The 12,827-nt window shown below is 36.3% G+C and overlaps 1 protein-coding gene across 1 annotated transcript in view; it reads right to left on the bottom strand.

The window, feature by feature from the left end:
* EYS (eyes shut homolog) overlaps window positions 1-12,827 on the bottom strand; it is a gene marked incomplete at its 5' end in the record, with an annotated part of 835,842 nt that overhangs the window by 431,544 nt on the left and 391,471 nt on the right. The window contains one exon of the mRNA XM_080615919.1: window positions 12,481-12,680. Coding sequence (XP_080472045.1) covers window positions 12,481-12,680 — 200 coding nt within the window. The remainder of the gene's footprint in view (window positions 1-12,480; window positions 12,681-12,827) is intronic.

Genomic DNA, 12,827 nt, shown 5'->3' with positions numbered 1-12,827 from the left:
GAATGGTTGTCCTGGCAAACTTACTGCAGTCTCGCTAGTCCTGAAATTCAGCCATAATAAGGTGGTATTTCATAAGATAAGAAAAAGACAGCAGTTTTGCTTCTCTCAATTTTAAAGGCTACTTCAAGTAAGCATGTTAAACCAGAAAGGAAGGTCAGAATAACCTCTCATATAACAAAAAGTCTCAGTTTAAGTGGAGACTGGAATGAGGAATAATATTTACCTCCTGACTGCTATTCTAATCCCCACTGTGATGAGTGAGGAAGGGATAAGCAGCAAGGGGGTGGAAGCTTTGACAATATATCAGCTATTAGTATTCCTCAGCTGAAAGGATGCAGTCCCCACCTAGGAACGGATTGGTTCATGACAGGATTCAGGAAGCTTCCGTGTGTGCTGGGAAAAAAAAAAGTACATTGTATTTCATTTATGATGGCATTCTAGCACCATCCCAATATACCATTTTTTATTTGTGTCAGCTTCAAAACTCAGACTGTGGCTGCAAGATCTATTTCCTGGACCATTTTCTTACTATTTTTACAAGTTCAGAATAGTTCCAAGCTTTGATTTGTCTGCATTTATCACATAAGTGTCAAAAGACTGATCATGCTACATTTGAAACAAAGCAGTACATTGTACCTCTCATAGTCTTGCTTAAGGTGTGCCTGAAGAAGCTCAAGGTTTAGGGCATGGCCTGTGATTGAGATCTTCTAAGAGCTGACTCTAGAATTTTCAGTGAATAAAGAATTGTCCTGGGTTCAGCAGAAGCGGAGGGAAGAAAGGTGGGGGGGGAAGTGGACTTTGTGGTTCTGATTTACGGCCTGGGTTTAAACCACAACAAAAATCTAAGTTAATGTGAGTAGTAGATTGTAAGGTAATACATGAGGAAACTGGGAATGTGATAAGTGCAGAATGGATCTAGTCATGCAGATGATAAATGCTTTCTGAGAAGTACCCAGTGTTTGGTAATGCTTATCTTGGCTGAAATTCACTTTTTGATACCTTTTACAATAATATGGTCAATCAGTGCTTGTAAGCCTTCAGAAAGTAAATTGAAGAGGTTCTGCCCTTTCAATTGGTGCTTTTTTAATTTCTTTTTTTTCCTCCCTTGGTTATTCAGTACATTGCTTGGAAGGTACAAAGTCAAACTAACGGGACTTCCGGAAGAATCACATAGATCCACATTGCTTGGGGGAAAATGTCAATCTCAACTAGAAACAAAGATGGATGAAAATTACAATAGAAATTTGCAGACTTAAAAGTTAGCTGGGTATATATTTATACGGAATGCATGTTTTGTGCGTAATGGTAATATTAAATATTTAACATCCTCTCTCAGACCCCACGCGTCATGCTATTTCAAAGTTATTTTACATGTAAGTAGTGATATTTAAGAACCATTGACATCTGCACTGTCTCCAGTTTACAGTTATCTTTTTAATGTAATATTTTCAATGCTTACGTTTCCAAAAGTAAAATTCAAGAACCCTGAATTAAAAAAGCTAAGTATATTTTCTGAACATCAAACCCTGTTGTGTCTCAAATTCTGTACCCATTTATTCCTAGCAACGTACAGAAATCATTAGTTGCATTTGCTTCAGAAACTACATTTATTTTTTCCAAGTAAAAGGCACACTGTCTTTTTATGTACAGTGATAATGCTTAATATAATAATTTAAAAAACATCTTAAACTAAATGCATGCTGCATTTAGTATTGGAAATTTGGATTTTTATTTTTTTTTATTATTTCTCCAGATAAACTCTATTTCACAACAAAACATATGCATATAAGTATGCATATACATGCATATAAGTATGTGTGCATAAATCTGTATTTATACATATAATATTCATGATGCCAGTTTTCATCATGGAGTAAGATTTTACTGTACAAATCATGAGGAAAGGATGTGTCTGAAATGGCATACCGAAAGAGAATGCAGGATTCTTCCACTCACTGCCAGCTGTTGCTGCTCTCTTATGTGAAGGATAGATGAGGCTTGGAGAAGATTTTCTTTATTGTTTTTTGAAGCAGTTGGCTCTGAGTGTAAAAAAAACATCATGCTGAGCTACCAGGAGCAGCACTCATTCTCATTTGAAAGCAGGTCATGGATTCAGCTTTGCTCTCAATTTCCAAATAATTCAAGCAATGTGCACCACATGCTGCTTCAGGCCTCTGAAAGGACTCATACTGGTAGCATTCCCTAACACACTTATTAGTGGTCTGGTCTTGTCGATTTTTTAGTTCAGTTCCTAATTTTGCACACCTGCCACAATGAGGCAACCAGGAAGTCTGCCTATGTCATTACCATGGGCCTTTTTTTTTTTTTTTTTGAGGTAGGAACACTCAGTTTTTCTCTCCAAACAAAGTGAAAAATGGTATAATCACTACAAATTCTGTCACTGCTTCTCAAACAGCATCCACAGATAGGAAACAAAAACAAACGAGCTGCCAGCACAAAACTCAGAACAACAGATTGAATTATTTTTTGTCATCTTCAACACAACTTCTATTACTGAGAAAATTACTTGGAAAGGTATTTAGATGCTATCCCCAGAGGTGGCAGTTTTTCTGTGTCAGTCAGTCATATACTCAATGTACTACCCCAAAAGCCTTCTGTAAAGAGTCTCTTGGCAATGGTATGGATGCATCTGGAGCACTATATCTAGTTTCACTTCGCCCTTTGTCTCTCTTTCCCCCCTCCCCCTCCTCTTTGGTTAAGCAACAGAACGGAGTTTGGGTCAAAATAATCAGGCATTTAGCTGATGTGATCTACATTGGGAAGCTAGGGGAACTTGTTAAATCTTGTGTAGAGAAGGCCAATGAGTGCTTGAATAACAGCATGCAATTATTTGTAGTGTTACAAGGATGATGGATATTAATTCTATTTGAGAAAATACAAGAAGGGCAATAAGTCACAGATTATAAGTAGGAAGGTTCAATCTGGATCTTTGGAAAAAAAATCAGAGGCTGCAGAATTCCCTTCTTTGCAGGCTTTTAAGATTTGTCTAAGTAAAGCCATGAGCTAATCCAGGACTGACAACAATCCTACTTTAAGCCAAAAGTTGGGACAGATGACCTAAAGGTACCTTCAAGCCAAAATTTCTATGATTTTATGATTTTTAACCCTCCTGATTTCACAAGACTGTGTAAACTTTTTATTACCAGTATAATGAAGCTGTGGGAGAGAAGCCAGACTGCAGATGAAAAGAAAAGCTCTTTGACTTTTAGTTAACCCTTTAAATATTGTTATTTTCTGAGAGAATGCCCAGTAGATGGTAGATGTGCTTTAGTCTAGTTGGATGCCAAGTAAGGAGGTACCAACCCAATATTGCAGCTACACTGTCAAGCTGTTTTCAGGCAATTTTCTTCCCTTTAGAAGGAAGGAGGCATATTGCAGCAAGTCATGCTTGCTCCTGCTGGAATGAGTTCTTCCATTTTGGCAAAACTGGAATTTGTGATCTTTGTAGCTGCAGTGAATGCTCTGTATTGTCAAAGAGGTAGAGGTAGATCTATGGCCTGAAGCAGGTGCACTCTCCAGCAGAAAATGCATCTGTTTGTTCATTTTTTGGATTCTAATTCATAACTTCACCAGTTGTATCCACATAAACTTAATCATCACTACGTCATCTTCTGCCACATCTCATTCATAGTGCTGGGATTGCACATCAGTAATTTATAAACTTAATTTTTCTGTTAAAACTGAATTGGTATTCTAAACCTGGCAAGACCTGGAGTGAAAAACAGATGCTTCTCATTTTTTTCCCAGTGCACAATACCTCTCTAGAGAAGATACTTCAAATGATGCAATGAAGGCACTGCACAAGCTTCCTACCATCCTAGTTTTTTAAAAATTTACCACACTAAGATAACTTCAGTTTTCACATTGCCAGTGTAGTATCCAGAGTCCCATTTTAATTTCTGAATCCACCCAGCTGCAGATATTGGAAATGGTTGACAGATTTACAAACTGTAACACAAAAGAAATTAAAGTTGTTACCAGTGTAAAAGTGGAATAGAAAACCGGTTTAAACCTTACAATGTTGTGCTTTAACCTTTCCTAACCCTTGCATCAAACATCACTAAATAGCTGGAAGGAATAAAACCAGGAGATTTTTCCTTATGAAAAAAAATAAATATATTAGAATCAAAGAATAGATTTTGTTCTTCGAGTAAATGCCAGAGTCTTTACCAAACAGGAAAATTCAGAAGTGGAATGGGTTGTAAACAGCCAAACTTTAGGATAGTCTCAGAGACTTTTCCTGGCAACTGCGGTCTCTTTCATCTGTTTGGTTGTTTGTGTGATGCTGTTTTAGTTTTTACTATCCTTTTAAATTCAGTGGAATATTTAGCATGTAAATGAAAAACTTTAATGTATAAATGCATTAAAATAACCTTTGGGAAGGATCTTAAACTTATGCTTCAGGGCAATCACTGCCCCTGACCGATTACACTGAGACCTATACATGGTGGTAGATGCAGAGGTGGGGAAAAATATGTAGTTTTTCTACTGAGTTCTTCAGACATTCCTCTGAAGTCTGATTACAATACAGTATAAGTACAGAGAACAAGACGAAGCTGAGGCCTGACATTAAATGGCAGTTCCTGTGTTCCATTTACTTGCCCCCAATTCTCTAAAATGAAAACAAGTACAAAGAACTATGCATCAATATTAAAGTTATTGAAAATAATAATCATCTAATTGAATATAATAATAATGCAAACAGAAGTTTTACAATGCCCAAAAGGTGAAGAAGTTTATTTTACAATAGTTGTTTAATTTGTCTTTAGCATTAGTGCCTCCTAAGATAAGGTCACTTCTACATGAAGTAATTTAAACGTACACAGTTGGAAAAAAGAAAAAAAACTGTTTATGTGACCATGGCAGCCATTACCTGGCACTACACTACAGTAGCTTCTGAAAGGAAAATGTTATGCCACTGGGGTTAGTTCTTAAAAGGAAGCACCAATTCTCCACTGCAGATGAATAGAAACTTGATCTTTAGCTGTGTCCTGCAGAACTGAAATTGAGAAACCTTCAGGAAATAATGAAGCATCTCAGGTAAAGCCATGTACAGAAAGAATATTTAATTCCAGTGGCATTAATATACATAATTCATGACACTTTGGAGAAATTGTAATAGTATTACATTGTATGCCACATTTGGACATAGAACACAATACCTTATGTATGATTTTCAGTATGGGTAGAATAAATAATACTTCAAATTACAGAAGGTTTTTATGGTAAAAAATATCTTTTTGGTACTATTACTCTGTCAGATGGACTTATTTATATTTATTTATTAATATCAAATTCCAAGGTGTATCTAACCACATTCATGCATATTGGTACACGCATGCACTTCTCAGAAATTGTATGGCTCCCCTAGAGACTAATTCTGAAACATTCATTTTCAAAACTGAAATTAGATGGAAAAACATTTTTTATTTTTCTGGGCTGTAAAAATGACCAATACACCCAAATAATGCCCTTTTTTTCCCATTCTCTTTCCCTTGCCCTTGTTTGTGCTCTTCTCTAAGAAGTAACAATCTATAACTCTGACTGGCAATGTGAAACAGCTTGTGCTAAAAAAAAAATAAAAACCAAAATGCTACAGCGAAGTCTGGTTGTACTTTTTTTTTTTTTTTTTTTTTTTTTTTTAGCTGTACTGTTTTCTCACTTTTTACGTGCAGGGTATAACAAAACCAAATAGCCATGAGCTATAGTGCACCTTTTTCAATAAATGCCCTTTAAAACCAACCAACCAATTCATACAATGAATAGAAAGATACAGTCATTCAAATTCTTTATGTTCTTTATGTCCAAAGTTTATGAACAAGTGAATGCAGTTTAGAAGAAAGCTTTCTTATTCAGAAAAGCTGAAACATTAAAACTTCTTTGTTTTAAAATAAAAAATAATATTTTCCCCTTGATAAAAAAGGCAAAGTCATTGTTAGCAATGTGTGCCATTTGTGTACATGCACTCAGAATATGTATTTTAGAAAGAAAAAGAATGCCACAAATACCACTGAGTTTTGAAGACAGTAACAGCAAAAATATCAAAGGTATCTGAATCACTTGGGAAGCATGCTTTAGTATTCCGCATGTGACACCGAATAAATAAGTAGCACATTGCATCTTAAAACACTGTGAAATTTTAAATCTTGTTCCAAGTGCTGGATTTTATTTGGGCATGGATGTTTGGGGTAAAGCTGAATTAAATATTCTTTGTGTGTGGCTAGAAAAACCTGAAATGTTCTGTTACAGTCACATTCTCAACTGTTCAGTCACTGCATCTTCTTTAATGGGGATGTGAACACAGTTCCCAGTAGCTGTTATTCTTTAGCTTCTGCTTCATGAAGTCAGAAAACAATGTAGCTAAATAAAGCCAAACCCATAACCAATATACACATAGGGTCGAAGCATCCTGTGTCTTTTCAAGGAGTGAATTTTTAAAAGGTTTGCTAAAAAAATATAAAAATAAAAAAAATACAACAATTGGCAATAGCCATTCAGATATAAGCTTTAAAATGGTTTTATTCTGAGACTGGGCAGCTGGATGATTTGCACCAGATTTGTGTTTTGCTTTTGAGTGTAATTTTTTTCCTACTAGGTTTTAGTGCCTCATTTCCAGACACTGCTGTCTGCATTTTTGTAGACAATGTTAATTCTCTAGCAGATTTCACTTTACTGTTGAATTTTAGAAATTTAAAATGGTAAGAAGAGAGGCAATTCTAACTAGATGCAGTACTACCACTGTAAATATCAGTAGTAAAATGAGACAAGACAGAACATGCATCTAATTATAAAAAATGGTAGCCATGTTTGGGATATGTTTCTTAATGCTTTGCCTCTCTTCAAGCTCCATCCAGCATGGTTTAAGCCCCTTTGGCTAGTTTGGGTCAGGCGTCCTGTCTCTGCTTCCTCCTGGCTTCTTGAGCCCCTCCTCACCAGCAGAGCATGAGAGACTGAAAAGTCCTTCATAGGAGTAAACATTACTTAGCAAAAACTAAAAACATTGGTGTGCTATCAATGTTATTCTCAGACTAAAGTTGAAAAACACAGCACTGCACCAGCTACTAAGGATTAAAATGACTGCTATTGCTGGACCCAGGACACCACCTTTACAGCCTCTTACTGTTTGTATTTTTTCCTATTTGTATTTTGCAATTTAATTGGCAAAATGCCTCTATAGGTATTTAAAATGACTTGATAAAATGTTTAAATGTCAATATAACTATCCACTTCAGTGACAGAATGATAATTTTTCTCTTCATTTGTCCAGAAGTGCTACAAGACACAGCTATAGTAGTTATCCCATCAGGCACAGTGTGCACATCAAACATCTTTAGATGCATTATCTGTTTGCTTTAAATACTCATTCCAAGTCCTGTGATCTTGGCCTTCATATACATTTGCTATTATACAAGAAACCTCTCTAAAATGGATGTGTCTTTGCAGCTTTGGTATATTCCTTTACCTTTCATGTAATACCATACAAAAAGAGCAACATATCAATTTGATCCAATCTGAATGAAAAAGGGAGCAATAAGGCATGCATTAATAAAAACTTATTTTAAAGTATGTAAATTATAAGCACCAAAGCTTCTTCTTAACAAGATATGTCTAAAAAAATTCAGAACTATAATTCATTTGGAGAACTACCTTTTTAAATTACATATTAACATTTTTATGGTTACAGTTCTGATTTTAGTTGAAAGTGTAGAGATATGTTAAAGAGTAACAGCATATGCAGTTTATTGAATTATTTACTTTATATTAGCAGGTAGCAAATAGGTTCCCTTATAAGCTTGTCACATGTATAAATGAAGAATTTTACTGTAAATTCAGAAAGTAAGAAAAATACAGAACATGATCGGAATTTTTACTATACTATTTCTTTTGATAGTATTACAGTTAGTACTTTTCACATGGTGACACAAGAATTTGTTGCTGTAAAATTAAATAAATGGTTAGAAATTGTCATTAACATAATTACCTATTTTTATTGCTCTGACAGTGAAGTGGTATTTTGCTTAAATTAAGAAGTGCAGTGTAATGGAAACACATATTTATATGCATATTTATAGTTAATTTTACATGGAGTGGAACAGGAACATGTTAGTATGCCAACGTTATCTAGCCATTCTCCATGGAAACTGTATCAGCCAGCTTAAGAATAAAACTGTAATACCTGCGTGAAACATCCTCTCCTGCCAGCATCAATGAAATGCTGTTACGGGAGGATTAGAGAAGGAGAAAGAAAACATTATGCCACTGTATAAATCACAAAGTGGAACATAGCTTGGATACTTTGTGTACTTCTTATCCCCTCGTGTCAGTAAAGCAAAAAATACAAATTAAAAAACAAAATACAAATCAAAAAGCCTGGAAAAAGGGCAAGAAGGATGACCAGAAGTTTGAGATGGCTTCTGAAGGAGGAAGAACTGGGAAAGCCAAAAATCTTTAGCCTGGAAAGGAAGGAGCATGGGGCAATATAGAAGTGGACCAGAAAATCAAGGAAAGGATGGTTAGGAGTCAGCTTTTCATTCTTCTTATTCACACTAGAATAAGGGAACATGAGATAAAGCCACCAGGAGCAGTGCTCAAAGCTAAAAAAGGAAGGCCTTATTCATGCAATAGGCTAGATCTGTGGGTCTGCTTGCTGAATGGTATTGTCACAGAACAGCTGATGTTGGCAGGGACCTCTGGAGATTGCCTACTCAAAGCCCCCTTCTCAGAGAAGAAATTTATAAAGGTTTAAGGGGAAACTGTGTAAATACTTAAGGACTCACTGACTTCTACTGAACAAACCACAGGACACTCAGAAAATCCCCTGTTTGAGGGCACATGGGAGAGTACTGGAGGAAAAATATCATGCATGCACTTTTATATTCTTTCCTGCAACCCACTTATGGCCACTGTTGGGAATATCAATGTTGGGTTAGAGGGTTCTTGGGTTCAACCTGTACATCCATTCTCCTTTTTTCATGTTACCTAATACACAGTGCAAAGCCTAAAATATCAATGCTTCATTAAATGTAAAGAACTATGCACTTGATTATTTAATCAGCAAGTCACACAGAACCCATCTCCTTATCTACATACAAGTGGAGGAGCATCTGTTTTCACACAGAGGAGACAGAAAGATTACCACATGTGTTCACAGCACATACGAGAGTGAGAACCTATTGTTTTATGACTTGCCTGTTCTAAGAGATTCCAATGTTCTAGTGGAGTTACTCCTTCTATATAATAAAGTCACTTTCTTCTTACATTTATCTCAGTGCTCTGACAAACTTAGATACATAGCTCTGTGTAATGTGTACTCTACAACTTCAGTCAGACCTTGAAGCTGTCTATCAACTGCTAAATGAAATGAAGCTTTTCATTTAACAATCTTCCAACAGAAACCTGCCTTTTCTGTTACCTGGCACATAATACCTAACTGATTGTCAAAACAAATACCATTAAATCACTCTTTGGGTTGATGCGGGCACACAGCTGAACAAATGCTCCACATGTTAAGCCTTTTGAAGTGCAGGAGAACCTTTTGATTATTGCCTGGATACGTTCCTGTGTAATGTGTTCTAGGTGGCTCTGCCTTGGCAGGGGAGCCGGACTAGGTGGTCTGCACAGGTCCTTTCCAACCCTAATGATTCTGTGATTCTGAAGAGCAGCTGAAAGTTGCTGGAAAAAATCTTCAGTTCTGCATGTAACTCAGCAAATAATCAAATATAATCCAAAAAGTAGATTTAAAAAACACTAGTCTCCCTCTATGAATTGAAGGATAGCATCAAACTTGTGACCTTACGTATTTCTCAGACCAAAAAAGTTATCTTATGCCACTAAATAACTTTAAATTCTGGAAAAAAAGATTACTCAAGAGTTGATCACAAAGGACAGAATGACATTAAAAAAACACGTCTGTCTTCCCTAACAAAAGCATTACAAAACCCAAATATGCTATAAATATCCTGAAAAAGTACAGTGAAGCTGTAATACTCAAGAACTTAATCTGAGTACCTGAAACACACATTTGAAAAGGGCTCAATGCCAGCAAGAGTGGGGAAGGAGGAATACTTTAACTATAATTTGGTTTATTTTTTTAAATCCCAAGCCAAACTTGCAAAATGATCTGGGACCAGAAGGTGAAAAAGTGAGGATGAAACAATTGTGGATTAAATATAATGAAAAAAAATCTGAGTATTTGATGAAGAACAGTTTCTCTTCCTCAAAATACTTGCAGAATACTATGAAAAGGCTTCAGAATTCCTATTATGTACTTGTTATATCAACCGTATGTAAGTTGGGTTGAATTGTCTTCTGAAAGCCCCACTGAATCCAATGACAGCTTTATTATTAATTTGCTAATTTATACAGTGTTTGCTGTTGTGGCAACCAGTTTCTTTAATTAAGAAGACTAAAATACAAAAGAAAGTAGGTAGGCATTCTTTCAGATTGTAATCTGTTTCCTGAAGCCTGATTCAGTGGCAGTTTGCCCAGGACAGGACTGAATTACAACTCCCAACACCCCTCTCATTTCCAGTGAGTTGTTTTAATTTTAAACCAAGGGTTTGAAGACACAAAGATATTTCAGCTAACACACAATTCAAGGGCTATCCCAAAAGGTATGTTTAATATTTATTTCAGGAAGAAGCCTGTAGGGTTGTTCATGTAATTGTTTCCCACATAATTCAAGAAAAGTTGAACTACTCACTATACTACTGGGCAAAATACCACATACATCATAACTGAAGCTGGCAGCAGTCAGCCTGACATTTATCCATTACTGGACACTTTTCATTACTGGCTGTTTCCAGTTTTACCAACCACAAGCCATCCCAAGCCAGATCCACAAAACAAGGAGTCTCTAAATGATACCAGAATTTTGTCTTTCCTCAGGCAGTAAGACTCCTTATCCACTTGGGTATCTGTGACATTTTGCTAGAGTAGAAGCTATTTCTGCCTTTTGTATTCTCCAATTATTCTGCCTTTCCCATCCTCCATATCAGTCCTATTCTCCAGCCTGTACATAAGTTTTGTTCAGACTGCTTAAAGCAGATGGAACAAGCCAACTTAATGATCTTTTTGTTTCTAATTTCCACTTGTACACTTTAGTTGGAATGAGACCAGCTGCCGAAGGGTAAGAAAGGAGTTATGTCTGTCTTCTGAAGCATATCAATGTAGAAGGGGCAATGAGCTGAAAAATGTCCTTTCCCTGGACCCCCTCAGAAGAAGAAGAAATTTATGAGTATGACAATTCTTGTTGTATCATCACAACTGTATCTCACATCAACTTACCTTAGCGTAGTCTTACAACATTCATTAAAACCTTTGTGATCATGGCAACACTAAAAATCCTGATTTTAATTGTTTGCAGTTTTTCTCACTCTGAATCCGTGATCAGCTCCTCCTGAAGGCCAATGCTGGACTCAAAAGCAAGCATAAAGTAGTAGCGCTCACAATGTTTGGAATAAGTTCCCAAGCAAAAGAGAGGAGAAATGCAAGTAATTTCACTCAGTTCAAAAAATTCATTTGTGAAAGAAGAAAGGACGCTGCAGCTTGAAAAAAGAAGGTCTTTGTGCAGGTAGCAGCCCACTGCAAAAGTATTTAAGTGCACTAAAAATACTTCACTGCACTGTGAAGCATTTTAGTATGTATTGAGTGGTGTAAGCTAAACAATAGCATATTTGAGTTATCTAACAGGGACTATAGGATTAGATGTATTTAGTCAGAAGCCTTAAACAGATAGAGAATGATGATGGATCATAGGAAATTTCTTTGGATATGTGTTGTCACACATAATATAAATCGTAGAATCATAGAATAGTTAGGGTTGGAAAGGACCTTAAGATCACCAAGTTCCAATCCCCCTGCCATGGGCAGAGACACCTCGCACTAAACCATGTCATCCAAGACTCCATCCAACCTGGCCTTGAACACCGCCAGGGATGGAGCATTCACCACTTCCTTGGCAACCCATTCCAGTGCCTCACAACTCACACAGTAAAGAACTTCTTCCTTATATTTAACCTAAACTTCCTCTGTTTGAACCCATTATCCCTTTTCCTATCACTACAGTCTCTAATGAAGAGTCCCTCCCCAGCATCCTTGTAGGTCAAATACTACCTGTCATCTAAATTTGATTGTAAATGAATTCTCTCTTTGAGTGCAAAACACAGCAGTACATACATACCTGTAAACATAATGATATAATGATTTAAAAAAATTTAGGGTCGGTTTATGCCAGGAGTTTCCACACATAATTCAGAAAAGCACTAGAAGATGAGTTTCCAGATAAAAGGGCCTGATGTTATACAGTGACTGGTTTAAGGTAATAATATCTTTGATCACTAGATTGAACATCAAATTCAACTGAGTTCACACACTGCACAAAGTAATACCACTGCTCTGAAATCTTAGCAAATAAATGTGTATTAACTAAAGCAGTTATGTGACAATACTTATACTAACCTGCAATGAAATATTCTTCCAGGTCCATCAACACATACACCTCCATTGTAACAGAGAACTGAGTTCAGTGCAGGCTCACTGCAAACATCAACATCAACTTCACAAAACCTGCCAGTGTACCCACTCAGGCAAGTACAAACAAATGCATTGTCAGCATCTTGACAGGAACCTCCGTTAATGCAGGGAGCAGATTCACATTCCTGAGGAGAGACATAATAATTGACTACACTGCTTTAAAAAACATTACTTATTCATTTCAGCAGCAAGTGCAAGAGAATGAATCTGGAGATTAGAATAAGTGTTAGACTTTTTTTTATTGTCTGATAAACAAAAGCCTCTAATTTGGG

Source organism: Psittacula echo, assembly GCF_963264785.1.
Source record: "Psittacula echo genome assembly, chromosome: 4".
In the NCBI taxonomy this organism is placed as follows: domain Eukaryota; kingdom Metazoa; phylum Chordata; class Aves; order Psittaciformes; family Psittacidae; genus Psittacula; species Psittacula echo.
This window is presented reverse-complemented; position numbering and strand designations above follow the sequence as displayed.